The 27,919-nt window shown below is 52.4% G+C and overlaps 3 protein-coding genes across 8 annotated transcripts; 1 reads left to right on the top strand and 2 right to left on the bottom strand.

The window, feature by feature from the left end:
* Positions 1 to 686: 686 nt before the first annotated feature.
* On the bottom strand, positions 687 to 18,108 carry Osbpl7 (oxysterol binding protein like 7). 5 transcript variants are annotated; one of them, XM_005075902.4, is made up of 23 exons: positions 17,975 to 18,108; positions 16,584 to 16,730; positions 16,349 to 16,474; positions 16,142 to 16,195; positions 15,011 to 15,124; positions 14,577 to 14,672; positions 14,343 to 14,460; positions 13,626 to 13,729; positions 13,306 to 13,398; positions 13,089 to 13,221; positions 12,909 to 13,003; positions 12,637 to 12,732; positions 11,594 to 11,731; positions 10,898 to 10,991; positions 8,889 to 9,136; positions 8,572 to 8,709; positions 3,859 to 3,922; positions 3,675 to 3,753; positions 2,532 to 2,676; positions 2,280 to 2,424; positions 2,070 to 2,196; positions 1,833 to 1,955; positions 687 to 1,679 (listed from the first exon to the last, which is right to left on the bottom strand). In XM_005075902.4, exons 2-23 carry the CDS (start codon positions 16,656 to 16,658, stop codon positions 1,571 to 1,573), a joined length of 2,514 nt encoding a protein of 837 aa, XP_005075959.3. In that variant the 5' UTR covers positions 16,659 to 16,730; positions 17,975 to 18,108; the 3' UTR covers positions 687 to 1,570. The 5 variants fall into 5 exon arrangements, with proteins under 5 accessions (XP_005075959.3, XP_040605520.1, XP_040605519.1 ...); XM_040749586.1 differs by lacking the exon at positions 17,975 to 18,108 and adding an exon at positions 17,832 to 17,959; XM_040749585.1 differs by lacking the exon at positions 17,975 to 18,108 and adding an exon at positions 17,603 to 17,736.
* LOC121141480 lies at positions 17,761 to 22,082 on the top strand. Its single transcript, XM_040749588.1, has 3 exons — positions 17,761 to 19,505; positions 20,083 to 20,226; positions 21,844 to 22,082. The coding sequence occupies exon 1, from the start codon at positions 17,761 to 17,763 to the stop codon at positions 18,781 to 18,783; it is 1,023 nt and encodes a 340-aa protein (XP_040605522.1). The 3' UTR covers positions 18,784 to 19,505; positions 20,083 to 20,226; positions 21,844 to 22,082.
* Mrpl10 (mitochondrial ribosomal protein L10) lies at positions 20,016 to 27,879 on the bottom strand. 2 transcript variants are annotated; one of them, XM_005075901.4, is made up of 5 exons: positions 27,739 to 27,879; positions 24,712 to 24,881; positions 22,377 to 22,541; positions 21,975 to 22,119; positions 20,016 to 20,928 (listed from the first exon to the last, which is right to left on the bottom strand). In XM_005075901.4, the coding sequence occupies exons 1-5, from the start codon at positions 27,788 to 27,790 to the stop codon at positions 20,672 to 20,674; spliced, it is 789 nt and encodes a 262-aa protein (XP_005075958.1). In that variant the 5' UTR covers positions 27,791 to 27,879; the 3' UTR covers positions 20,016 to 20,671. The 2 variants fall into 2 exon arrangements, with proteins under 2 accessions (XP_005075958.1, XP_021086198.1); XM_021230539.2 differs by lacking the exon at positions 27,739 to 27,879 and adding an exon at positions 27,580 to 27,712.
* Positions 27,880 to 27,919: the final 40 nt, after the last annotated feature.

Raw genomic sequence — 27,919 nt, 5'->3', positions numbered from 1 at the left:
AAGCCAGTATGTCAGCAGGGCTGGCTCCTTCTCGGGGGTCAGGGCCACACTCTGTCTCTGCTGGCTTACAGCATTCTGGACATTCTGGCTGTGGGGGCCTCGAGTCAGTTTGCCCACCTCCCACAGGGCTATTACCTGATGACTCATTTGCTATAGTGCTCTTCCCTGGGCCCAACCATCCTTGTTCTCACAAGGAACCAGCTGAATTCGCCAAGTTCCTGCTTCCGAATAAGGCTACAGTTCCAGGAACTAGGAACACTGTGTGTGTGTGTGTGTGTGTGTGTGTGTGTGTGTGTGTGTGTGTGTGTTTGAATGCATATATGCCATGGCACATGTACGATGTACAATAGGGGAAAATTTTAGGGAGTCAGCTCTCTCCACCTTTACATGAGCCCCAGGGATCTGACTCAGGTCATTGGATTTGCACGGCAAATTGTCTTTACCATCTTGCTAGCCTGAATAAGTTAACTTTTGTCAAGCTCTTCCCCTAGTTCTTGGTCAGTGCTGATGACTGCACTCAGGACTGGCCTTTTGAATCCTAGGCAAGCACTCTCCCCCTGAGTTACATCCCTACTCTGTTGGAAATAGACCTTTTGGAGTGACATATCAACACACAGCAGTGGCTAGGAGTCCCGTCCCCCCCCCCCAACTCCAGAGCCTATATTTTTCAATGAGTGGTCACAGGCCAAAGTCTAGGACAGTCTTTATTGGAGCTTGGAATGTTATAGCAATTCACCTGACTCAGGCAAACTGAGAAAATGAGCAGCAACAGTGACAGACACCAGCAGCGGGGGTGTCCTGGCTACATTAGGAATCCTGCTCGCCGGCAAGCAGGACACAGCACACACACACACACACACACACACACACACACACACACACACACTCCTACACAAACTTACACTCAAGCTGGCTCACTCCCTCCTGGGTGAGTTTGAGGCCAGGAACCTCAGCCTGATCCACACCTCTTGAAGAGGCTCAATCACTCTGGGGCATCTGCTAAGCTGTGCCTGAAGGGACCACTGGCGGCCCTGGGGTGGAGGAGCCTGGAAGCTGCAGGTGCTTTGCATTTTGGGAAAAAGGGATGCAGGACCAGGGATGGGTCGGGGCGGAGAGAAGATGCAGGAGAGGACACATGGGGAAAAGGGCATCTCCTCTCCTCCACTCACTTCAACCTTGCAGCGGAGCAGTGCCCTGGGCACAGAAAGTCTGGGTAGCATCAAGGGGGGCCCCCTGTGTCCTAGGAAGGCACTGAAATGGGAAGCAAATCTGGGGGACCTGGCATCTCCCCAAAACACTCCCAGATGAGGAGGATGGCTGAGCGAGAAGGGTCTGACATGCCAGCTGCTGGGTTAACAAGACCGGGAGCACAGACTCCACTTCCATCCCGGTGGCGGAATTGGCGTGTGCGAGGTACAGCCCCCTCTGTCCAGCAGAGGGGAAAGGGCTGGAGCCTTGGCTGCCCCTTTGCCCTCAAGGGCAGTGAGAGGGAGCCTAACCTCACCCATATGTCCATGGTAGGAATGGGGGCAGGAGTGAGGATCAAGAGTCTCCTGCCCCGAGGCCGGGGCTACCAGAGCACGGCCCCATCCAAGTTCCCATAGCCTGGCTCAGCGCGCAGCCTCCAGTACGTATGGTTGGTCACCCACCACTCTTTGCCGCTGCTGTCTGTCTGCCGCCTGGGGGAGAAGCACCGTAGGTGTGGGTGGAGGATGGTAGGATGCAGGCTAGTTCCCGGTGCTGCCTCCCACAGTCACCCCACTCAAAGCATAAGGGGGTAGGGGGGAGCTGGGCTGCGGAGGGACACAAGGTGGTGGGCGGGGCTGGAGCACCTGAAGAAGCGCGCCTGGTGGACTATGTTGTTCTCTTCCATCACTCTTCGCCTGTCTCGCTGCAACTGCTCTATCCTCCTCTTCTGGGCCTCGGCGGCCTGTATGTTCCCCTCCTCCAGGTACCTGGTGATCCAGGCATCAGTCAGTGTGCTGCCCAGTCTCGGGGGTTCCCAAAGCTGAGGTCCCCGCCCCTTCCCCATTTTAAGGAGTTCCTGGGGAGGTCAGTCAGGCACCGACCTCTGGTCAGGCCGTAGCCGTGTGTCAGTGGAAGGCAGTGTTCGTTTCAGCTCTGCCGTCAGCTCATTCAGCTCCAGGGCAAACTGAGTGAAGCCGAAGTTTCGCTCATGGTCTGGGGGCATTGAATCTGGGGGAGGCAAGGGGCTGGGGCAGGTGGACTGTGTCACAGCCATCCTTCCCTTCCCAGCCCTCCCCGGACACCCCACTTACTAGGTTTCCAAATGCACTGTCCCCCCGGTGGGAGGCCACGGTACAGCCCCTCATGCCACTTCCCAAAGAGGCGGTGAAGGACGCGACCATTCCGGCTAAGCACGGCACCTTGTACCTCGTGGATATTGGAACTCCAGTACTTGGCCTAGGATGGAGAAGGCAGGGCCTGCGTGAGGGGCTCTCCCCCTTCCCCATGGTATCCAAATGAGAGGCCTCTCAGGGTGCAGAGGCAGGACTAGGGGGCACGCCTACCTTGCAGAAGGTGATCTTGCAGTGGCAGGAACTATCTTGTGTGTTCCGGATGAGAACCTCTCCATAGTGCTCGATCCAGCGCTGGCCACTCAGGATGTTGTGAATACAGGATGTCACCTTGTTCCACTCAAAGTGGTCCCCAAACCTGAGAGACACAGGGCACATGAGGGCAGCACTCAGCCAGCCCTGGGAAGCAAGTGGGCTGTGAATGGAAATGCCATCTTCCTGTGTCAAGTCACAGGGGCCTGGAAAGAGGAGTCCCGAGGTCCTGGCCTCAGCTCTGTGAGGCACAACTTGTTCTTAGAGTCTAGTTGCTATCACACAGTGTTCCAGTGAACAAGTCTGGATTGCGTAACAAGGTTCCTGAGTACCCACATAATGAAAATAAGACTACAGAAGGGTCATTACCGCTCTTCAGTTCTGTGTTTTTTTGAGACAGGGTCTCACTGGGACTTGCTGCATGGTGCAGGCTGCCTTGAACCCACAGATACCCACTTGCTTCAGCCTTCTAAGTGCTGGGATCAAAAACAGTGTGCACCACCACTCCCGGGCTCCTGCCACTCTTAGTAAAAGTTCCCTTTTCTTTTTAGCCTCTGCTGCCCATCTGTAAGATGAGGGCTGAGGGCTCTCTCTCTCTCTCTGTGGTTTTCCAGGCAGGGGTTCTCCGTGTAGCCCTGGCTGTCCTGGAACTCACTCTGTGGACAGGGCTGCCCCTGCTTCCTGAGCACTAGGATTAAAGGTATGCACCACCACACTGACTGAGCTGAGGGTTTTCAAACACGGTTGTAATCCATTAGTTCCAGCATCCGTTTAGATTTCTGTGTGTGTCTGGTGGTGGTGGTACCTCACATGCATGTTGATTTGAGGTCTCAAGTGCATTTCTTAATGTGAGTCATGATCAAAAAGTTGTGAAAGACACTTAGTCAGGCGACCTCGTTAATCCCCACCCCAGGTTCCCAGGCATCTCACCTTCTTCACGGTAACTGCTGCAAACGCAGGTGTAAAATGTACAAACGCTGCCTGCTGTCACCTCCAGCAGCTTCAGGTGAGACCAGACCCTTGTACCCTGCCACAGCACAGGTCCCACGGGCAGGCAGGAGAAGGCCCACGGGCAGGCCTGGCCACTACACTCACAGTACTCACCTGGGCAAGCTGACGTTGACAGTCCCCACAGGCACGATCTCCAGAGATTTGCCCCAGAACTTGTTCTTCCACTTCATGTCTTGGGGGAGGGGGAGGGAGCAGCAGACAGAAGACCAGAGTGATCCAGAGTGTTCCAGCCACTCCCACCCGCTGCCCATGACCTTCATGCCCATCCAGTCCTCACCTTGCCAGAAGATGAAGTTCTCAGATTCTGCATGACAGGCAGAGATCGGGGGATGATGGGAGACCTTAATAAGCAAAAAAGTCCTTAACACTGCCCCCCATGGAGCTTGGGGCCCTCTCCTATCCTGCCCCACCCCCATTCTCTGACCCCTACATAGTTTCCGGGGAATCACTTAATTCTTTTTCATTTGTTTGTTTTTTGTTTTTGAGACGGGGTTTCTCTGTGTAACCACCCTGTCTGTCCTTTCTCTGTAGACCAGGCTGGTCTCAAACTCACAGAGATCCTCCTGCCTCTGCCTCCTAAGTCCTGGGATTAAAGGCGTGCCCCCCCCCCCCACTGCCCAGATTGAATTAGTTAGTTCTAAGCCTTTTGTTCCTTCAATCTCCAGGCACCATCCAAGTCCATTGTCCTCCTTTCCTCTAGCAGGCCCCGTGTTCTCCTTGCTCGTCGGCCCTGCGGGCCACCTTGACCAACCCTGTTGATGGAGCCCTTAAACAGCCCTGCTTTGGCCAGAAGCTGCCTGCAACATACAACAGCCTCCACCCTATGCCCAGAACCCAGCTCTCCCTGAGGGCCCTCTTCCCTCTCCGTCTGCCTGTCCCCAGATGGAGACTCAGTCCACTCTACACTCTCAGGAACTCTTGGCCTTACCCTCACTTGGAATGTCTCCGCATCTGCAACCTTCAGCTCAGACATCCCGCAGCCCAGCCTCCATGCCTCCCTGGTCCCTGTCATTCACCGTCTCTGGTTGCAGTCAAGACTCCCTCCTTCTCTGCTTTCCTGTGCTCTGCAGACACTACCCTGCCTTCCCCTCCTTCTGCCCATAGTTCTAACCTCTCAACCATCATCCTCAGCCACCAGCTGCCACCACTCGCCAGAAATGTCAGCACATGGCTTGGTGTGTAAATGTGCTTTTCACCATCCCTGATAACCTGATGTGATCTCTGAAATCTACACAGGGGAAGGAGAGACCGACTTTACAAGCTGTGCTCTGACCTCCTGTGTGAGCTGTGACACATGTGCTCACATATATGTACACGTTCACACATAAGTAGAGTAAATGGTGTTTGTGAAATGAGGAGCTGCAGAAACGGCTCAGCAGTTAAAAGTACGGGCTGCTCTTGCAGAGGACCTGAGCTCAGCTCCCAGAACCCACTTCAGATAGCTCACAACCACCTGCAGCTCTAGTTCTAACAGATTCTACACTCTTTTCTGTCTTTCGTGGCTACCTGCACACATGCAGCATAAGCAGACACTGACACCATCAATAAAAATAATAAATAAACCTTGGGGACTGGAGAGATGTCTCAGTAGTTAAGAGCACTCGCTGCCCTTTCAGAGAACCTAGCTCTGATTTCCAGCACCCACACAGAGGCTCACAACAACCTGTAACTCCAAGTTTCAGGAGCTCTGACACCCTCTTCTGGCCTCCACGCGTACCTTATATACATGGTGCATAGGCATACATGCAGGCCAAACACTGATACACATACAGAAAAAATGAAGAGATCTTAAAAAACAAAATGGCGGCACAGCCACTTTGTGTACCCCTGGCTTTGATCTCACCTGGATACACAACCCACAGAGGGAACGGCCAATTCCATACAGCTCTAACTCTAGGCCTTCAGCACTCGCAGAGTAGGAAAGGGCAGCTCCTCCCACTCTGGCCTCATCCCTGCCACCTGCTCCCCTCCTCGCTTCCAGGCTGGCTCTCCTGCCCCGGGCAGCAGCTCCTCCACAGCTCCACAGCCCTCCAACTCTGCTTCTCTTCAGTCCTTCTATACGGCCCCTTCTCTACCCACAAAAGGACTTCCTGTTTCTCCCATCCTAAGCAGCAAGCCTTCCCTTTATTTTCCCACATAAACACTCATAGCACTTTTATTCATAATGCCTCAAACAGGAAGCAATCCAAATGTCAATCAAAAAGGAAATAAGGGAACTATTGTGCATTCACAGAAAGGGACAGTCATTAATAACAGGATAAACTGTCGGCACACTCAACAATATGAATAAGGTTTTACATGGAGTGAAAGGAGCCATCGATGAGCACACACCCCTGACTACATTTTAAGCCTCCCCCTTCCAGAGATGCACGTCTCTGCTGGCATCTGTGTCCATCACTTTTGGCAGGATACTAACAGCAGGAGGCCCCTCCATAGGTCAGAATGGGAGGATTCTTTCCACTGTACACATCATTCTGTTTTGTAAAATTTTCTCCCTCTTTGATCCCTAATCTCAGGAGGCAGAAGCAGGTTTACATAGAAAGTTCAAGACCAGCCAGGGTCTCAAAAACTAAAGCAAAACAACACCAACAAAAACTAAATAAACGAGCAGATTGTCTCAGCCTTTTTTATTCTCTCTGGTGATCACCCTTTTCTCTTCTTTCCCTTGTGATAACATTTCTTGCAAATAGTCTGCATTTTTTTCTAGTTTTGAATTAACATTTTTTTTCTTAAAAATGTAGTTGAAACCCTGTCTCAAAAAGCGAACAAAAATTTATGTGGACGTGTGTTTGCCTATATGTAAATACCATATGCCTGCAAAGACTAGAAGAGGACATGAGATCTCCAGGAACAGGAGTTACAGTCAGTTGTGAGCCACATTGTGGTGTTAGGAACCGAACTTGGGTCCTCTACAAGAGTAGTGAGTGCTCTTAATCCCTGAGCCATCTCCCTAGGCCCTAGTTTAAAACACACACACACACACACACAGCTACACATACATTTTAAAAATTTAAACGAGGGTGGTGCTGGAGAGATTGCACAGCAGTTAAGAGCACTGGCTGCTTTCCCGGGGGTGGTCTTGTACAAAAACTAAATCCAAGTCCAATTTCCAGTATCCATATGGCAGGTTATACACATCTGTAACTCCAGTTCCAGGGGACTTATCCTCGTTTGTCCTTTACAGCTCCACATATGCAAGTACTGTACAGACATGAATGCAGGTAAAACACCCACACACATAAAATTTAATATATGTGCATTCATGTCTACATGTGTGTTTAGTTTATGTATGTGCATGGGAGCATGTGTACCATGCATGTGTGTGGAGGTCAAAGGACAATTTGTAGGAATTAGTTCTCTCTTTCCACCATGTAAATCCTGGGGCTTGAACTCAGTTAGAGGCAAGCACTCTTACATGCTGAATCATCATACTGGCCCTTTTTCTGTGTAGCTCTGACTGTCCTGGAACTTGTTCTGTAGACCAGACTGGCCTTGAACACAGAAATCTACCTGCCTCTGCCTCCTGAGTGCTGGGATTAAAGACGAGCACCACCACTGCCCAGCTCTAGTTTTTATTATTTTTTTCTAATTTTCACTTTTAATTTTTTTCTTCCTTCCTTCCTCCCTCCCTTCCTCCCTCCCTCTTTCTTTTTTTGAGACAGGGTCTTTTCTTTATAGTCTTGGCTGTCCTAGAACTCACTATGTAGACCAGACTGGCCTCAAACTCAGAGTTTCTCCTGCCTTTACCTCCCTAGTACTGGAACTAAAGACATGTGCCATCACAATCTTTTGATGTGGCAATATGATGTTGTCACCTACAAATGTGCCAGGCTGCATTTGCAGCTGTCCTGGGATGTACTCAGCCAATGGGCTGCAAGCTGGATATACCTGCTACACTCTGTATAATTTCATCCCTACCCTGTCCTTTCTGTCCTTCACTCAAGAAGTCACTGACACCCTCAGGACCCACGGGGTCATGTCCCCTCCCGGTGACACACCCCACAGGGGATCCTGATTTTTCCTACCTGCTAAGTTGGGAACCCATTCATGTGTCACCTCTTCCCAGCTCCAGGTCCACAGGCCCCAAAGCCTGTGGACATTTCCCTGAGGAAGTCCCACCCAGTGGGCAACATGCTACTAGCTGCTTTCTTCCCTCCCACCTTCTCTCTTGCTAGCCGGCATCTGAACCCGTGCACTGAATCTCCTAGAAAGACAGGACCACCCAGCTTCCCCCTCCACTCACTGTCCTCACTCCCCGACACTGCCAGAGGCCCCTCTGCTCTTGCCCCAGTCTGCCAACCACACAAGGCGGGCAGCTCCTTGGAGCAGAGCCCTCCACCCCACCACGGTGCCTGGCACACGGTCGTTCGCCATGCTCTTCTCCATCCTTCCAGCTGCTGAGTTCTGTCAAGGGCGGTGCACAACAGCCCTTGAATTCAGCAGGCTAAGTGCAGCTCGTCCTTGGCTCTCAGGCGGGTGACTTTAATAGCCTGATAGTGGCCTCTGACAACTGTTGCACCTGAGTGCTCTTTACAGAGCCACTGTGAGCACGCACTTCTCTGTGTTGAGATCCCCACGCCTCCCACTGCCTTCAGATTTAGAAGCAAGTAAAACCCCAGAATGCACCTTACCTTCACCTACAAAGCACGGGGTTTAACCTGTCCTGCCTTCAGCCCTGTCTCTGACTTTGTCAAATGTAATGCACCCTGTCTTACACACATGAAACAAACCAATCTTCTAGTTCTTTACCCAGACTTTCCCTAAGCCACCCTTCAAGACCTACCTAGTGTTGCCCCCCCACAGAACACCGTGGGGTCTGCCTCCCATATGCAGAGCAGAGCTCCCACGCATTAGCACGTGCCTGACACAGGGTCACTGCGTCCTATTCTCCTCCATCCACCAGTCCTGCTAGGCTACATTCTGGTCCCCAAAGCCCAGGCCTTCCCCTGTCCCAGCAGTGGAAACAACCCTCCCACCTTGGGAACCACACCTGCTCGCTGATAAAACGGAAACCCCGGTCAGGCCGCTCACACTCGTACGTCTCTCCCAGGACAGGGTTGAACGGCTTGCATCCTGCCCGGTGGTACGTGGAGGAGTAGGCAGATACAGCAAAGGCTGCAATGTATACCTGTGGGAAAGGCCGAGAAGAATGCCACAGATGTAAGAAAGCCCCAGGAAGGGGACAGCAACCCATCACAAGCAAAGTCTGGGGTTTTGATGGGCGTTTCAGCACCAGGGACCCACCCTGCCGGGATCTGGGAAGACAGACAGAACCCTGGGGAGGAACGAGGGAGCCTGGGTGGGTACCATGCGCTCGCAGGGGTCAGCCACACGGCTGGCCTGGTCCAGGAGGCTGCTGTACTCCAGCTCCTCGCAGAGCCTCTGCAGTGTGTTGAGCGGCTCGTTGAGCTGCACCGGCATGGACACCTTGGACAAGTCTTTGCCGATGTTGTTGCGGAGGATGTTCCACAGGCTCACATCTGTTCCGGGCCCACTGGCAGCTGGCAGGCAGCGGCGGCGAGGGGGCCCTACAGCAGTCCCCGGAACACACGTCCCTGGGCCAATGCAGTCACTTTAGTCTCCCTCTGGACTCTGGTGTTCCAGATATACCAGGTCCACTGCACGGGACTGCCTCCTAGCCTCCCAAGGCTTCCCGGCATTGCCTCTACAGCAGGAGACTGAGAATCTGACTGCCTGTGAGCTCCTGGGGATTTGGATGGGCAGCAGAGCTAAGAACCACTCAGACAGCACAGTTCCCCTGCCATGCACAAGTGCTCAGAAGTCGGGCCTGAGTCTCATCCTGGCCTCTGTCCCCTGATGCTGGTAGGCAGGTTACCCACTGTCCTTCCATTTTGTACAGGGGCGGGGTTTCCTTGGGTTTGAGTTCACCATGTAGTTGAGGATAATCTTGATCTGATCCCCCTGCCTCCACCTCCCGAGTGCGGGGACTGCAGGCCAGTGCCACCACTCGGTTTACACAGTGCGGGGACTGCAGGCCAGTGCCACCACTCGGTTTACACAGTGCGGGGACTGCAGGCCAGTGCCACCACTCGGTTTACACAGTGCGGGGACTGCAGGCCAGTGCCACCACTCGGTTTACACAGTGCGGGGACTGCAGGCCAGTGCCACCACTCGGTTTACACAGTGCGGGGACTGCAGGCCAGTGCCACCACTCGGTTTACACAGTGCGGGGACTGCAGGCCAGTGCCACCACTCGGTTTACACAGTGCGGGGACTGCAGGCCAGTGCCACCACTCGGTTTACACAGTGCGGGGACTGCAGGCCAGTGCCACCACTCGGTTTACACAGTGCGGGGACTGCAGGCCAGTGCCACCACTCGGTTTACACAGTGCGGGGACTGCAGGCCAGTGCCACCACTCGGTTTACACAGTGCGGGGACTGCAGGCCAGTGCCACCACTCGGTTTACACAGTGCGGGGACTGCAGGCCAGTGCCACCACTCGGTTTACACAGTGCGGGGACTGCAGGCCAGTGCCACCACTCGGTTTACACAGTGCGGGGACTGCAGGCCAGTGCCACCACTCGGTTTACACAGTGCGGGGACTGCAGGCCAGTGCCACCACTCGGTTTACACAGTGCGGGGACTGCAGGCCAGTGCCACCACTCGGTTTACACAGTGCGGGGACTGCAGGCCAGTGCCACCACTCGGTTTACACAGTGCGGGGACTGCAGGCCAGTGCCACCACTCGGTTTACACAGTGCGGGGACTGAGTCAGGGCTTTGTGCATATGGGGCAAGCATTCTACAAACCAAGCTATGCCCTCGGTCCTCAGCCCCTTTTATAGAAGAAGAAATAAGCCAGGCAGTGGCAGCACACGTCTTTAATCCTAGCACTCAAGAGGCAGGGGCAGGGGCAGGGGCAAAGGCAGGCAGATCTCTTGAGTTTTAGGCTAGCCTGGTCTACATATTGAGTTCCAGGACAGTCTGGGCTATACAGAGAAACACTGTCTCAAAAACTAAACAAACTAAAAAATTTAAAATAAAATTTTTAAAAAAGAAAGAAATGGGCTCCAGAAAGTAAAATGACAGGCCCAAAGCTAAAGTGCCCATCGGACGGTCTAGCCCTCTGCCATACCCTATTGAGCCCTCCCAGCCTATTGGATGGAAGGAATGTCAGCACCATACCCAAACCTAACCAACCTCCCAGACTGTCCCCAAAATATTCCCAGCTCATGGTTCTGGAGTCAATACCCAAAGACAAGGACTGCCTCTACATGGGACCGCAGCCATGAGCAAACATCTCCACACGCACACCCAGGCTCACCCTGCCCCTCTGCCCACTCATCCAGTTGGTACCTTTCTGAAAGCGGTCAGCTCCCCTGAGGTCCAGCACCTCCTCAGACAGGCTGGTGGTGATCTCACTAGCGCATGACTCCTCTTCCTCAGAACCCTGAACAGGAAGAGTGGGTAGGTAGGGAAGACTGAATGGCAGCCATCAGGACCTGGTAAGAATAGGATCAGCCAGCCCTTTGATGGAAAGAGAAAAGACTGGCTGGGCGTTGGTGGTGCACACCTTTAATCCCAGCTCTTGGGAGGCAGAGGCAGGTGGATCTCTGTGAGTTCGAGGCCAGCCTGGTCTACAGAGCGAGTTCTAGGGCAGCTAGGGTAGTTACACAGAGAAACCCTGTCTCAAAAAACCGAGAGAGAGAGAGAGAGAGAGAGAGAGAGAGAGAGAGAGAGAGAGAGAGAGAGAGAGAGAGAGAGAAGAGAGAGAGAGAGAAGAGAAGAGAAGACTGGGAGAGGAGGACTTTTGACCCTAAGACACGGCCCTGTCGTGACTGATACTTGACTTGTAGAAAAGAGCTTGGGAACCTGGCAAGACAGAGAGGAAGGGAAGCTGAGGGAAGCTGAGATCCAGGGTCGGGGGAGATGGGGCCAAAGGAGCATGGACGCTGAAAAGGCTCCGAGATAGCGCTAAGGTGCTGAGAAAGGACCCCAAGCCCATCTTCCCCAAGTCCCTCTCCCCCTGCTCCCGGCTTCTTCCTCCCTCACCTCGTTCTCAGAAGAGCTGGCGGAAAGGAGAACCTCGCAGGCATCGAAGAACTCTGTGTGGGAGTCGGCGAGGGACAGCACACTGCTCTGGGACAGCTGTGGGGTCAGCTCTCGGCCTTTCATGTACAGAACTTCTTGCTGTAGGAGCCAGATGGATGTGAGGCCTCAGAGGCCATTGGAGTGACAGTTCCTGGAGAGGGAAGGCCTCGCCCCGCCCCCGGCCCCGCCCCCTGTCCCCGTAGACTCCTGGTGCTCAGGAGAAGCAGCATGGGGGAGAAGGGTGGAGGGACATGGGAAAGCTTGGAAGAGGTGATGGGCACCAACAGAGCCTGGCTCCAAACTCTTTTCCTGTCCTTGCCCACTAAGTCTGGACCCCCACCCTGTGGACAGGTGCAGCTGTGTCCCCAACTGAAGATTAGAAGGCTGAGACTCAGAACACACAGCTGGCATGCAGTGGCACCACACTCAGACTCTAATTCAGCACGGGACTACTGTGGCACCATGAGCCGTTCGACTGGATTCGCTGTTTTAGTTTTATGATGCACCTGTGTCCAGCCCGTGGCCCATGAGCTATAATACAATTGAATGCAGCCAAGAATAACTATGAATGCACCTAACACAAAATCATAAACTTAAAGCATTATAAAAAAATTGTTGGCAACTTTTTTGTTGTTGTTCCCTTGATTATGCAGTTCTGGGGTGTGAATTTTGTAAAAGACAATGTTACAATGTCAAAAGGCTGGGTGGGCCTGGTAAAGGATAAGAGCCAATGCCTCATGGGCTCTGAAGTAAAAATACAGGGTCTCAGAGGCAGACTGCTTACCTCGCATTGTCAAGCCTCAATATTGCAAACAAAACAAGACGTGAGGTACAAGCTATCTGCAGGACCCGTCGAGAGAACTGTGAAAGGCAAGCTGGGTCCCCTCCTACCCTTCCTCCACCTACTTCTGGACTAAAAATCAGCCCTGTGCCCCGCCCCTGGCCCTCACCCCGGGAGAGGAAGCACAGGGAAGATAGCACCCATTGTCCATCCAGATCCTCACCTCCTCTGGGTTGAGGGAACTGAAGGAGTCTGCTGTGGTGTCCGAGGAGATGGAGAGGGAGTGGAGGCGTCTCTGACCTTCTGGGGGCTCAGAGGCCTGAGGCAGAAGGTGGGGGCCGAGGTGTGGGATGGGGAAATCCTCCCCGCCTGCCACAATCACCCACCCAGGGACAGCTCCTGTCAGCCCCTGAGCCCTGGCACGGATTTGCTGATGGGGCCTGCAGTCCTCAGCCTCGGACCTCCCCCGTCAGCTGCCACGTCCCCCAAGCTCACCGTCACCCGTGACAGCTCTGAGCCCTGATGCAGGTCCCTCAGTCGATCCCGTTCTGTGGTGAGGGCCACCAGGACGCTACTGAGGGAGCTGTGCACTGCCGGGGACAGGCCAGAAGTCAGACCCTTCTTTCTCTCCCGGCCTCTTGACCCACTCCAGCTCACCACCTAGCCTGTACCTACCCTTCTGGGCCAGGGCCCAGAAACTGCGCTGTAGGTGGGCATAGTCTGGAGGTGGCAGCCCACGGTGGCCAGAAGAGTCCCGAGACTCCAGGTACCGAGACAGGTTAGGAACAGAGCCATGGAGACGACCAACCTGTCAGTGAACATGAAGGGTAATGGGACACCTTCCTCCAGGACACTGAGTCCCTGAATCTTGGGGCTCGTATCCCCATCTCACCCGTCCAATGGTGTCATCCTTGGAAAAGCCCTGTGTGCACCACATGCGACTGGTCCGTTTCCCCTTCTTGGGTCTCTCAGTTGTCACCGAGGCCTGGCAAGTTGAGGAGGAGTAATTTCACTCACAGAGTTGGGAAAGGCCTTGGAGGAGAGCACAGATCGTCCAGGCACATGGGTGTGGCATGCTGGCAGTGATCCAGACAAAAGGAGCAAAGAAACAGCCTGGAGGCTTCTGGATAGGTGTGAGGCAGGAAGGTTTGCCCCGTGAAATGATGGGGATGAGGGTCCTGAGCAGTCCCTGCCTCCTCCCTTGACCCTTACCTGGTGTGTGGGGATCACAGGGGCAGAGGGGATTCGGTGTAGGGATTCCAGGCTCTGAAGGAGTCTGTGTAGTTCCTGGAGCTTACCCTGGCATTCCAAGAGCGCTGGGGGAGAAGGGAGGAGGGGACATTGCTCTCTTAGATGTACCAAGGTTTCCAGACTGTCCCCTCAGATTCTGTCCATCCAAAGACATAGCTGGCAGACAGGGAATCTGACACTGTTTCCTCTCTGCTTAGGAGCTCAAACCATTTTCAGTCCTGTGGCGTAGCCACTTTTGATTTTCTGGGAAGCCAGGAGTCTGCCCTACCCTGTCTGCTGACTACCCCTCCCTCTTCTGCCTGAGCCCAGGCTGGGTGTCCTTACTGTCTCTCCTTATTTATACACACTACCCTCTCTGGGTCACTAGCTTGGTCTCCTTCTGCAGCAATACAATTCTAGGGCACAGCCTTTCTCTGTTGCTATTCAGAAATTTTGCTGCATTGGCCTCAGGCAGGAGTCTCTGTTTCTTCTACGCAGGCATTAGCCTACTAACTTCTGTAAGTTAGGGCTCCTTGGGGCATTAAGAAGAATTGATCACCTTGGAGGTAGAGGGTGTCCTCCCCAGCAGAGGGGGTCTTCTGAGGAATGATGGAGGTAACACTTTCCCTTTGTGCTGATACTGCCCAGATCTGAGAACACAGGCCCCACCCACAGAGGCCCTTGGCCAAGGACCCTCACCATGAGAGCAGCGGTCTAGTCCGTCACTGTCCCTCAGCCAGGATGACACTTTCTCTCGAGAGCCAACCCCAGGTAAGGCTGAGGCACTACCTGCTGTTAGCATCTGGGTACCAGGAGCCTGTGGGGGTAAGCCAGGGTAAAAAAAGACGGTCCCCAGCTCTCTGGGTCTCAGTCCCCGCAGCCTCCACCCTTGAGTTGTCACATCACCTGCCCTCACTCCAGGGCCCATCTCACCTTCCGATGAGTGGCACCAGGCATGTCCAGGCGCTGGGCCAAGCGATGGGCTCGGAGCTGGGCCACCCAGCTCTGGAACAGGTCTTGGGATTTGATCTACAGAAACGATGGAGAGAGATAAGAAGGGAGGGGTTGCTTTCCAGGAGCAAAATGTCAGGTCTCTGATCTCCCGGCAAACAGGGAATTTCCCTAGGGTACTCAGTTTGTACAAAATGCTGTTGCAGACAGAGTATGGCACTCTGAGTGTCAGAGATCCCATCTCTGTATCTATTCATATAACAGTTAGCCATCAGAGTAGGTCTACTCCAGGCTATTTCACACAATGGAAACTTTCTTCTTGTCAAACTCAGGGAAGACCCCCTTGGCTCCTATGTTTGTGCCCTGGTACCTCTGCCAGGCTAGTCCCCAGAATACTTTGTTCCCAGGGATGTCACCTTTAGGTGGTAGATATTGTCTTCTGTGTCAAGGTCAATGCGCTGGGCCTTTTTGTTGATGGACATGACGGATAGTCGGACATCAATGGAGCCGTGGAGCTTCCCCTTGGTGATCTGAAGTAGAGGATTGGAGGAGACGGGGAACGGGTTTGAGGCTCCCAGAAGCACAGAGTCACCATCTCCTTGATGCCACTCTAGACTCACGGGCCAAGCACCTCAAGTATTCTGTAAAGGGCTTATTCACCATCTCTCACACACAGAGCACTGCACTATGCTCAATTCCAGGCCAGTCTGAGAAGTCATCACGTAAGGAAAAAGTGCCCTGGAAAGCTACATGGCGGAAGAAAGAGCACCCATTGGAAGGAACCCGAGAGTCCAGCCTCAGGACAGTGTCAAGAGTGACAAAACTCGGGTACTTAGTTTGCGATGGGCATCATCCAATAACTACACAGGTGGAAGAGTGTGTTTCCCACCCGTGTCAGCAGGAAGGAGGCTGAGGCCAAGGGAAGCAGTTGTCTCATGGTATTTTGGGTTCTAGAAGTCACAAAGGAAGCCAAAATGCATACATGCTCATCCCTAACCATAAAAAGGTACATTTTCTACACATAACTTATATACCATCTCTGTGCCCCTTGGCCATTTCTAGATGACTTCTGATACCTAATACCATGTGAATGCTGTGGGAATGATGATTCTAGTCTTTAGGGAATCATGGCGAGAATAAAATCTATATGTGTTCAGTACAGTTATACTTTCAAAGGGTGTGTGTGTGTGTGTGTGTGTGTGTCTAAATTGTTGAATCTGCCAGGTGGTGGTTGTGGTGATGGCGACATGAGTCTTTAATCCCAACACTTGTGAGGCAGAAGCAAGCAGATCTCTGAGTTCAAGGTCAGCCTAGTCTACAAAGCAAGTTCGAGGCCAGCCAGGACTGTTACACAGGGAAAATAAAAAAAAAAACAAAAATAAATAAGTAAATTGTTGAATCTGCAGATGTGGAGCCTAAGGATGCAGAAAGCCAACAGTTACTTGACAAATGTTGCTGAAAAGTGGAACTGAGAGAGAGTCAGACCCTGCTCTGGCTTACATTCTGGGGCAGGCTCCCCCAACACCCCGACCTGGAACCTGACTTACATCCTGTCGGGTTGTGGCATAATGGAGGATCCCGTCCTCCAGCACGAAGTACCTCTGCACGGGAGGGGCAGGACCAGGCAGCCGAGAGCATGGGGCAGGGAGAGAACAAACACACCCATTTTTCTTCTCCTTCAGCACACAGGATGCCAGAGCCACCCAGCAGCCTCCCACATGCAGCCCCCCCCCCCGCCCGCCCTAACACCCTACCTTGTGCCAGCCCTTAAGAGGCCACTTCCTCTTCTTGAGCAGGTGTCCTTCCTGTCTCTCAGGCATGATGTCCTCTGCTCCCAGTCTGCCCCGAGGCTCCTCCACCACCTCCCACAGCTCAGAGGCCTGAGATCCAGGGTAGATGGAGGGCCTCGGGTGGTGAGCCCACTGCCTCCCCTCCAGGTACCCAGCCAGCCCCCCACCGCCCCAGGCCGCCATGCTTGTCTATTCAGACCTGCTGGGTACTGCTGGGCTTTGAGGACTGAGTACTCTCAGCCAGGGAGGGAGTGTCTTTTTCTTGGAAGTCCATGAGGAAGGGGAGGGTACTCCCTGATGAGGAGGGCGGAGCAAGGGAAGAATGTCACCTTCTCCTGGGGGATCCCTTGAAGAAAAAGAGAGACCCGTGAGTACTACCCAGTGTCGAGGCCCCCACCGTTGGTCCCTCCTGCACTAAGACACACATCCTTCACTCGCACGCCATCCCCACACCCCCAGTGTGCCCTGACACCGCCATGGGCCTAGGCAGCAGCACCCAACTCAACTCCCACTGTGGTCACGGCCGGGACGGCTAAGCTGGTGGCCCGGCATGTGGCTCCCCCTTGGGCACACACCCTAGAAATCCAGGAAATGCTGTTTTCTTAAGGCTGGGGAGGGAGGGAAGAAAGAAGAGGGTCCAAGAGGAGATGGAAAGACTCAGGCTAGGGAGGAAGGAACTCCTCAGTCCAGCTGTCTTTCCCTCTGGGATCTCTTTGCCTACCTCGATGGCTTGGCCACGCCTCCGCCACAAAGTGCCCTGAAGACCACACTTCAAATTTCTACTAGTTGGCCCCTTTGCTGCCAGCTCTTGTGTTCCCATCTTCTACGTGGGGAAACTGAGGTCTGAGGCAGGCTTTGTTTTTGAATACTCCTCCCACAAAACATGCCCCGAGCACACCCACCTGGACTGTTTTTCCCTGCCCCTTTCTACCGTTAGCCCTGAGAAGCACCTCCCACTCATAAGGAGAAGGACGCTGGCTGGCTGAGACATTGTGGGTGGGAGAAGAGGTGGCCAGGAATGTCCAGGTCCACCCTGGTCCCGCGGCAGTGCCCACAGGCGCCCTTGGCACTGGCTCTGGCCATCCTGGCTCCGCTAGGATTTCAATAATGCATGAGGCTGTGTGTGTGTGTGTGTATGAGAAGGGGGAGGGGACTGGAGGGGCGATCTTGCCCTGTGTCTGGGGAAGCAGCTCAGAGCTTAATGCAGCTAGCAAGCACCTGAGGAGTTGAGGCCCAGAAGGGACAGGGAAGTGGCAGTCTAAGTGTGGCCAGGAGGTCACAGCAGAAAGATCCAGGCTGCAAGAGGTTGACCAAGGGGAAACTCCTGCATTCAGCCATTCAAAGTTTCCAAACTCTTCCGGTGTTTGGGTATTTCTATGCCCTTGTCCTGGTCCTTAGGACCCGGGCCATTGACTGCCAGCCCCCAGCAGAGGTGGGAGGTACCTACCAGTAGAAAGGAGAAGACGATCCAGGTGAGTGTCCCCCTAACCGCCTCCGTTCTCCGCTCTTTACTGGAGGAGCAGACCCACCAGCTCCAGAGGAGAGGAAACCCTCCCAGGAATGTCAGGTGGTGTCAGCAAGGTCCCTTACCCCAGGGTCCATGGACGCCAGTGCTTCTTGGTCCGTACACCGATCTGCCTCTGAGTCACTGTCCCCGAGTCACCGGCTACCTCTTCACAGAGCTGAGCAGTGGCAGCAGCTGCTGCAGGAACCAGGAAGGAAGGAGACGTCGGAGCCTCCCCTCCAGCCGGATCTCCCCACCTGCCCCTCCCCCGTCGCCTCCTCCCGCCAAGCTCTGGGCTGCCGCTCAGCTCTGCCCCCCTGCTCCCGGGAGGACTAAGGACGGAGTGGTACCAAATGACTTGGAAATGAGGGGCACAGTCCCCACTGGGCATTGTTCTACATGGATCAGAGAACTGGAAAACTGCTGGCTTCAAGCCATTGGAGGTAAAGGATTTATTCCGGTTAGCACGGCCTTGACCCAGGCGAGCACTCAAGGCCATTTCCTAATTCTCCCTGCCTCTCGTTTTACACCTGAAATAGATGGCACATTTTGGACTAGCAAAGATATCAGGTTGACTGGGAAGGGACAGAGACACCCTCCCACCTCACACTACCCCTGTATACTCTGTGACACGACAAACTGTGCCAGATGCATTGCCAGCAGGGCACTCAAGGGAAGAGGGACAGCTGAAGCCCACAGAGGCTATTCACTGAGAGCGATGTCCTCCCAGGTCGGCTGCTGCAGGATCAGGAATATGGTGCAGTCAGTCTTTGGGGAGGGAGAGCTATGGGGCAGCGGCCAGCTGGCTGTTATAAAGGACTTGGGGGTGTCGCCCCCCCCCACCCTCAGACACATTTACCCACTGCTGGAGTACTATGCTCAGTTGCTGAAGTAATTAAGAATTGGCTCTTGAGAAATACGTACAATTCATCCAAAAGGATGTGCACTGACTGACAGGTTCGGTGCCTGAGACACGTCGGCACCACAGGAGGGTGTGACTACAAAAGCTCTTCTATGACCTCAGAAATGATGGGGCCACTTGTCCGCTCCACCTTGTTAGACGGCAAGGTCTTACACACCTCCGGGTATGTCTGTCTGGGCCCCCTTCAGAGCCTCCGCGTGGATACAGCTTTCCAGGAGGGAGGAGTGCTGTGGGCAGCAGCAGGCAGGCCTCTGGAAGCAGAGCCACCCAGTGGCACCAGGCAGACCTGCGGACATCTACAGCCTCGGGGGCCTTTAACCTGATTGAGCATCCCTGGGCATCTGCAGAGCTGGGCACCGTGTGTGTAAGAAGTTGGTCCTGGCCCAAGCCAGAGGCTAGCTGCTGCAGATCTTCATCACCAGTGTCTGTCCAGGACTGAAGATGCTGTGGCACTGCTCCACATCTGGGAAGGAATGCAGAGGAGCTGCTCCTCACTCAACCCTGATCTACCCAGGATGCGTTCCTCAAGGACAATGCAGACCACAGCTAACCATCTTCCTTCCTTGTTAGAGGTGCTGTTCCCTAATACCAGGGGAATGCCTCCTACCACAGCCCCCAGAACTCATATTAAAAGAGAATTCTAGTTCCTCCAGATCCTTTGTGCTACCAGCCACAGCCTTCGTAAGGAAAAGCAGGTAAGGACAAGTGACTAGGGACAAGGATGTTTTAGGAAAGAAAGTGAGAATTTAGAGATGATTGAGACAATCCAGAGAATAACTAAGATCAAGAGTCCAGGGCTGAGCCGGGTGTTGGTGGCGCATGCCTTTAATCCCAGCACTCGGGAGGCAGAGGCAGGCGGATCTCTGTGAGTTCAAGGCCAGCCTGGTCTACAGAGCGAGTTCCAGGACAGCCTCTAAAACAATACAGAGAAACCTGTCTCAAAAAAACAAAAAAAGAGTCCAGGGCTGGAGCACTCCAGGGCTGGAGCACTCCAGGGCTGGAGCACTCCAGGGCTGTGAGCACTTGTTGCTCTTCTGGAGGAGTCAGGCTCATTCTCCCACCCACATGGTGGCTCACCCCGCCAGCAACTCTAGTTCCAGATCTGATACCTACCCTCTTCTGACCTCTGTGGGTACAAGGCACACATGTGATAGATACATAGATATAAATGTAGGCACAGCTTTACACATAAATCTTTTAAAAAATGACAAAACAAAGAGATGTATTTTATTTTTATAACGAATAAGTTTTCCCACTCCTTCCACAACCCAGCACAGCCCAGGGTGGAACAGGAACCTCAGATCCCACCCAGGACCCACTCCTGGGTAACTTTATGAAGAAGCTCTACCACAGAAACTTGAGACTTCTGAGAATCAAGTTCAAGACCTTATCCAGGACTCTGCTCTTTCCTGAATGGTAAGAGATAAAGGAGCTGGCATCTGTGTTTAGTACGGCACTTGGCACATGACTCAGTGCCATTCACAAGGTCCATCATGGCATGCGGAGGAACTGAGAGGGTGGGCTGGGAAGACACAGAGCAGGGACAGAGGACAAGGCTAGGCAAGACAATCTCCATCCTGCCTGTTTTGTGCCTGGAGAACTGAAGGAGACTGTTCCTATTAGGTCCCTCGTTGGGACAACTAAGACTGACTAGTGAAACTGAAGACAATGGACAGCCTCAATTTGAAACGGAATTTCTCTGTATCTTCAAGAGGCCTGTCCCCAAGGAGGTCATTGTGAATGAGAGCCAAGGCATACATGCCACTCCCACACTCCCAATTCTTTTAGACCTCTGCCAGACAACAACACAGACAGCAGGGACAGAGTGCATTTATGGGCAGAACTGAGTAAAACAGGTGGGCTAGGAGTCTGGAGTTGGGTCAGGTGGTGGCGGTTTCCCGCTGGCTGACGTGGCAGACTCTCCCTCATGTTGCTGTTTGATATACTGATCCAACAGGGAAGTCAGCTGGGCAGGCTGGTGCTGAAGCAGGTAGTGGGTCTGGGCTATGATGCCAGTAAGTCCTCCTACCAGCTCCCCTTGCAACAGGTCCAGGCTGGGCAGCTTGGCATACTCTACGAATCCCTGCCTGCTGAGGATGGTGTCATCCACGCAGCCACCTGGAAGAACATAGGGTCAGCTGGGCTCCCTGCAAATGTCCTTCTTCTTGACAGGCATCATCCCACCACCAGAACCTGCTCTCCAGGGCCCTTCTCCCCGCCTAGTTGGCCCTAAAATCAGGGTCGCAATGGTACCTCATCCCATTCCCATGTTGGGCATCAATCCCTCTCCTCTCTTTCCCTGAAATCATGATAAAACATACATCTAGTCTCAAACACCCTAAAGTCAGTGACTCGAAACTTCTTTGAAGACAGGCTCTTAGAGAAGAAATGGAGCCTCCATTTCATTTGCAATGAAATACTAGGAAAAGAAAATCCTGGAGTGTAAAGGGTATGTGTAACTATAAATATAGATTCCTGGGAAACCTGAATTTTCTGAGGACACAGGCAGTCTTCTCTACTGAATGAACCCCAAAACACACTGGTCACAGCACTGGCCCTCACCCCTCCTTATTTAAGATATTTGTTTCTTATTTTAGATGGTTTGTTTATGGGGGCATGCACATACTACAAATAACTTCTGTTCTCTCCTCCCGCTATGTGGGTCATGGCAACTGAACCAAGCAGGACCTTAACCTGCCGAGCCATACCGCTGGTCCAAGACATACTGATACGTGCCCCTGTCACCTGGCACTCGGGCAGTGCCCTGGTCAGCCCAGGGTTCCCTGACTACTAGTCTGCAAGCAGGTGCAAAGGACCCCTTTAACAGAAAGACCTCCACCCACTTACGGTCTCTTCCCCGCTCTCTTCCTTGCTGTCCCCTGGGGCAGACAGCACTTTTCCTGTCTCCCTCTTCTCTTCTGTCCTCTCTCAGTCTCTGTACCCCCCCTTCCCCTTCTAATAAAACTCCTCACTAAGCTGTCTCTCCTGGCGTTTTATCATAATGCCCTCCCTATGCTCTTTCTTCTGGTACAGAACTGATGTGGGCAGTGACACAGCACAGGTGTGAGTGACACCATCGGTCCCCAGAACATGCTGATTCAGCCTCATCCAACAGCGGTTCTGTGCCACCCAGAAGCGGCTCCAACTGCAGGACTGCCACTCACCCAGCAGCGGCAAGAAAGGAACACTCTTCAAGATCCGCACCATCTCCTTGACCTTGGGCTCTTCACTGACCAGCAGCATATTGTGCCCAATAAAAAGTGGTAGCAGGTTTTTGTATTTGGAATCTTCTAGAAAAGGCTTCAGGACCTGGGATCATAGGAAAGAATGGCTAATGGGGGGTCAAGAAGAGAGAAAAGCCACATTACCTTACGCACAGGCTGTACCAAGTAAAAGTACCACCTCAGGGTGTCCTCAGTTGCTACGCATAGTTAGGCACCAGACTAGGGCAGCCTGTCTAGGGTGACTAGAACAGAAGTCGGAAGTAGCCTGCCTGTGGGAGGGGCAGAGCCCAGGTCCACTCAGCAGGCATGGGAGGAAGCAGGCCTGAGCCAGGGCAACCCTACCTCATTGGGGAAGACTTTCATCAAGATATTGTGTTTCCGCAACCGGTGCCGCAGGAAAAGTTTGTCCTCTGCACTCATGGCCACATTCTGGCAGATGGCTATCATTCGGTTGTCTCGAAAAACTGCTACTATTTCCCGACGCAGTAGCTGGATGAGGCCGGACTCCTGTGGCAGGACAGGATAGCTGAGGGAAAAGGAAGGTTTCCTGGCTCCCTCCCTTCCCCCACACGGGCACTGGGGTGGTCAGTGAGGCCACAATATGTGACAAACAGAAGAAAGGGCTGGGCAGCTGGGCTCAACTCCTACAATGCGGAACACCGCCCATCGTAAGCTTTCCACTTCTACTGGGAAATTGCCGGCTTCAGAGCAGTCTGCAAACCTGAGGACACCTGCCCTTCTCCAGACACCTTGGCAGGCAGCTTGTGTTATCATATTTAACAGAGATTACTTCAATTACAAATTGTAGTGATACGAGCCTGTAAAACTAATTCCAGTTACTCAGGAGGCTGAGGCAGGAGAAATCAAAAGTTTAGGCTTGAACTGCGGAGTGAGTTTAAGGCTAGATTTTCAAATTTAATGAGACAGTCTCAAAATAAAAGCTAAAATAAAGGCTCGGGACAGAGCTTGGTAACAGAACACTTGTCTAGCGTGTGCAACAAACCAGGTTCAATTCCCAGTACAACACACTCTCTCTCTCTCTTTCTCTCTCTCTCTCACACACACACACACACACAATTACTTCAGTTATCATGAATTAGTTGTTTTCCAGTTTTATTATTTTTGTTGTTGTTGTTTTTCTAGACAAGGTTTCTCTGTGTAGCCCTGGCTGTCCTGACACTCACTCTGTAACCCACACTGCCTTGAACTCAAGAGATTCACCTGCCTCTGCTTCCCAAGTGCTACAGTCAAAGGCGTATTTCATCACTGCCCAGCCTGTTTTACCAATTTACAATATATGATGGGAGGCTAGAGGATGACTCAGGGGGTAAAGGCCCTTGACACCAAGTAGATTGATGTGTTCAGTCCCTAGAACCTAGGCTGGGGAGCAGGCGCCTTTACCTTGCCATCCCAGGACTGCATTTTCTCTTTCTTTAATGTGTGTGTACTAGTATTTTGCCTACAGGTATGTCTGCACCCCATACATGGAGTGCCCTAGGAGGCCAGGAGGGGGCACTGGATTCCATGACACTTGCGATACAGACAGTTGTGAGCTACAACATGGGTGCTGAGGACCCCACCTCTGTAAGAACAAGTAACTGCTGAGCCATTTCTCCAACCCCTCACCCCCCTTTTTTTTAAAGACAGGGTCTCAGTATAGTCCTGGCTGATCTGGGATTCACTATGCAGACCATGCTAGCCTTGAACTCATCAACAATCTTCTTGCTTCAGCCTCCTGAGCGCTGGAATTACAGGTATGTGCCAGTCTGCCCAGTTCTCTCAAAACAGCTTGTCATACAGTGTGGACTGCCTTGAACTCCATCGACAGCCAAGGACGGCCCTGAACAACTGATCCTCCAGTTGCCACCTCCTAAATGGGAAGACTATAGGCTTGGGACACCACACCCAGCTTCTTCCTGTTCTCAAAAGACAAAACACTTCTATCATCCCTTGGAGGAACATGGAAGCTTTAGCTCCTTTACAACAGGGAAGAGCAGGGTGTGGTAGCTTACACCTACAAGCTCAGCACCTGTGAGGTCACTTGACTTCAGGAGTTCCAGAAGAGCTTGGTCTAAGACGCTCCAGCTCAAAAAAAAAAAAAAAAAAAAAAAAAAAAGGCAGGTGTGAAACTCCCCACACCTGCTTGTAGAGTTTTCACATGTGTTTTTGGAGACAGATAAAAATAAAGACAATGTGGACAGTAGCTCAGGCAATTCTGAGCCCAGGGTCAATGCTGAACCAAGTGCATATTTTAGTATAAAGAATCTGGGGTGGGTGAGATGGCTCAGAGAGTAAAAGTGCCTGCTGTGCAATCTGAATTCAATTCCCAGAGCTCACATAAAAAGCCTGATGTTGCACACATCTGCAACTCACAGCACTCCTGCAGTGAGATGCGGAGGCAGAGACAGGAGAACCTGTCTCACCAGAAGCTTACAGGCAGTATGAATTATATAACTCGGCAAAAACAAGAGTACATGGCGGGAAGAGAGCTGACTCTTGGAAGTTGCCCTCTGACCTCCACACGAGCAGTGGCAAGTGTATAACCACATTCACACACACATAATAATAAAAACACACACGTAATAATAAACACACAGGGCTCAACGTGGGGAACCTCATGGCTTAGAGTCCAAACTTACCAGCCTATCAGCAAGTAATACACACCAAGTCTCCTTACCTCCTTGGGGGGTTTGGGAGGGGGTGGTAGGCATCTAGGGTTGATGGCAGGCTTGGGAGGAATATACTCAGTTAAAGCCATTAGCTTCTGCCGCTCAAAGTGCATGACACGACGGTGGCGGGTCACAGCCTTGGAACCATGGCGCACATTGTGGAGGGTGGGCAGCCAAGCTGGAAGGGAAGACGGCAACACAGTAAGATAGAGTCTCTTGGAGGACCTGGCTTACCTCCAATGGACAAAAAGAACACCCCTACCCCAGACAAAGACATGGCCTGCAAATTAGACATGGCACAAAAAGTCTCTTCTCCTTTTAGTGGTCGACCTTAAGTGGGTCAGTCCCTTAAGACTCTCCTTTTTCTAGGTTTGTAACTATTGCTGGTTTTTGTTGTTTTTAGACAGGGACTCCTAGCCCAGGCTGCCTTGAACTCACTATGTAACTGAAGAAGACCCTCTGATCTGCCCTCTCCATCTAAGTGCTGTGTTTAGGTTACAGGTGTTTGCCTCTATGTCTGGTTTGGTTGTGTTGGGGACTGAATGCAGGGCTTCTGGACATGCTAGGTAAGCACTCTACCAGGCGGACCACAGACCCAGCCCTCTACAAGCCCTTATGTGAGGTGCTAGAATTTTAAAGGATTGTATCTTTTTTTTTTTTTTTTTTAACCAGGCAGTGGCAGCACACTCCTTTAGTTCCAGTACTCAGGAGTCAGATGCAGGTGGATACCTGTGAGTTTGAGGCCAGCCTGGTCCACAAACTGAGTTCCAGGACAGCCAGGCTATACAGAGAAAACCTGTCTCAAAAAAACAAAAACAAAAACAAAAACAAAAAACCCTGAAAAACAAAAAGAAGAAACAGAAACAAACTGGACAAAGCAGTGGACATCTTTACTCCTAGGGTTTGGGAGGCAGAAGCAGGTGGATCTCTTTGAGTCCAGGCCAGCTTAGGATACAACATCGAGACCCAGTCCTAAGATAAACAAGATGCACAGAAAACCAATCAAACAAACAGAAACCAGTGCAGCCACAAACATACTGGAGACTATGCCCCCGTAAACTTTAATCATCAACCTGCCATAAGGAGCTGGGACTGCAGCTAAGAGGTGCAGAACTGGTCTAATACGTGCCAAGACCTAGGCCCCATCCCCAGCAAGCAAACAAAAAGGAGCAGATAAAAGAAGAAAACAGCACTGTGACCAGCTCCACTGTAAAATGTCAGTCCCTGGTATTAGCAGCAGTTCTTTTTATTACTATTATTATTATTTAATCTTTATTTTATGTGCATTGGCACTTTGACTATGGGTGCCTGATCCCCTGGAACTGGAATTACAGACACTTATAAGCTGCCATGTGGGTGCTGGGAATTGAATCTGGGTCCTCTGGAAGAGCAGTCAGTGTTCTTAACCACTGAGCCATCTCTCCAGCCCCCTTAGCCAAAGTTCTTGAAGGGAACTTGTTGGAAACACATACTCTGATGTCTGCCCTAGACCTTCAAAAATCTCTGGGGCAGAGTCCGGCAAGTTGTCTTTAAATAAGCCCTTCTGGTGATATTGCCTGGCTCCATCCCACAGCTCTGAGGCCTGCTCCTATGACATGACCCAAGAGGGAGAAAAACACTTTACACCACCCTCACAACTGTCTCAAGTCTTTCCTCAGGTCAGATACGTGACAAACACCAGTAATCCAAGCTCTTAGGAAGTAAAAGCAGGAGGATAAGGAGTTCAAGGCCAACATCAGCAACGTGAGACCCTGACTGAAAAGGCAAAAATAACAGCCTGGGAGATGATTCATCCAGTGCAGTAAACGCACTTAACACCAAGCCTGATGACTTGGGCTCAACCCCCAGACTGCCTATGGTGGAGAAAACCTTCACGTAAGTTGTCCTTTGACCTTTGTGTGTCCAATGGCACATTCTTGATGACAAGAAAAGCTTGAAAGGCCCTCTCAGAAAGCAAGGAAACGGCTGGGAGTTGGTGGCGCACGCCTTTAATCCCAGCACTCGGGAGGCAGAGGCAGGCGGATCTCTGTGAGTTCGAGGCCAGCCTGGTCTACAGAGTGAGTTCCAGGACAGCCTCCAAAGCCACAGAGAAACCCTGACTCGAAAAACCAAAAAAAGAAAAAAGAAAAAAAAAAAAAAAAAGCAAGGAAACACTCCAAAGCTCTGAATCAAAGTGTCTCTTGCACTTCCAACATAAAGACCGTCACTGTGGTTTCCAGGCATGGCAGAAAAAGGATCAGCTAAAAGACTCTTGGAGAATATGGAGGGTCACGAGGGTGACAGGTTTTGTGGTCAATGGCCCAAGACCTGTTAAGAGTGTCTTTAGAATGAGACGGAACTGGATTTTAAGCCTGCTCGGCAGACTGTTAGTGTTATTCTTGCCCTGCCAATGAACTGGTCCAGACTTCATTGTGCTCGTCTGAAAAGAGAGGGGTGGATACTGCCTTCCTCCCGAGGTGCTTTGGCTGTAAGAGTTAAGTGAGGCAATACGTGTAACAAAATAGCCACAATCCCTGGCCTACAGTACGGTGTCAGATCTGCTAACGTCAGGCACCACACCACTTTCTAGCTGAGTGGACACTGTCCTGCCCTCCACGGAGCTTAACAGCCGAGACAGGCGCGTGGGAAAATGCAAAACTAGAATGGGAACTGACTAAGCGGGGGTGTCAATAAACAGGATACAAGCAAAGGATTTCACTGAGGAACCTGCTTTATAAAGACAAGACTTGAGGAAGCTACGCTTAGGCTGGCCTTAAACAATATAGTAAGATCCCAGCAAGGACTCTCCGGGATCGGGGGCAAGAACTAAGCGAAGGGTTAGAAAAATCCAAAGCAGAAATAAACATTATTGTTGGCGACACCGTTGCTGTCGTTACCAGAGTGTGTCTGGGGGTGGGGGTAGAGGGGATGGACCCAGGCGAATCAGAGATCCGGCTACAGAGCTGTCAGAGATCACGGAGAAGGTCAGAGGGGAAGGGAGGCGAGGGCTGGAGAGCGCCGGCCTGTGCGCGGGGAGGCCCTGGGCCGCTCCTTACCCGCCCGGGGCGGGAGACTTCCTCGAAGAATCCCCGCCACCGCCGCAGCCATCGCTACAGGAAGTTCCCACGAGCGCTGCGCGGAGACCGAAGGAGCTAAGGATTGTGGGGCACCAGGGCCGGAAGTAGTAGGAGAGCCACCGGAAGGAGCCTCTATTCGCTTACGTAGAGTCCCGCCCCC

Source organism: Mesocricetus auratus, unplaced genomic scaffold (genome assembly GCF_017639785.1).
Source record: "Mesocricetus auratus isolate SY011 unplaced genomic scaffold, BCM_Maur_2.0 Super-Scaffold_100007, whole genome shotgun sequence".
Classification (NCBI taxonomy): Eukaryota; Metazoa; Chordata; class Mammalia; order Rodentia; family Cricetidae; genus Mesocricetus; species Mesocricetus auratus.
Note: the sequence above shows the minus strand (reverse complement) of the source record. Positions and strands in the feature narration are given on the sequence as shown.

What these genes read in the sequence shown, in the direction of transcription:
- Mrpl10 (XM_005075901.4), bottom strand. Translation starts at nt 27,790, where the DNA reads ATGGCTGCGGCGGTGGCGGGGATTCTTCGAGGAAGTCTCCCGCCCCGG. An exon ending in AAGTCTCCCGCCCCGGGCGG is followed by an intron (nt 24,882 to 27,738) that starts GTAAGGAGCGGC and finishes CTTCCCTTCCAG; the next exon opens with CTTGGCTGCCCACCCTCCAC. An exon ending in TGAAAGTCTTCCCCAATGAG is followed by an intron (nt 22,120 to 22,376) that starts GTAGGGTTGCCC and finishes CTATGATCCCAG; the next exon opens with GTCCTGAAGCCTTTTCTAGA.
- LOC121141480 (XM_040749588.1), top strand. Translation starts at nt 17,761, where the DNA reads ATGCCCTTGTCCTGGTCCTTAGGACCCGGGCCATTGACTGCCAGCCCC.
- Osbpl7 (XM_040749584.1), bottom strand. Translation starts at nt 16,567, where the DNA reads ATGGCGGCCTGGGGCGGTGGGGGGCTGGCTGGGTACCTGGAGGGGAGG. An exon ending in CTCTTAAGGGCTGGCACAAG is followed by an intron (nt 16,196 to 16,348) that starts GTAGGGTGTTAG and finishes CCTCCCGTGCAG; the next exon opens with AGGTACTTCGTGCTGGAGGA. An exon ending in CTGGTGCCACTCATCGGAAG is followed by an intron (nt 14,461 to 14,576) that starts GTGAGATGGGCC and finishes TTACCCCCACAG; the next exon opens with GCTCCTGGTACCCAGATGCT.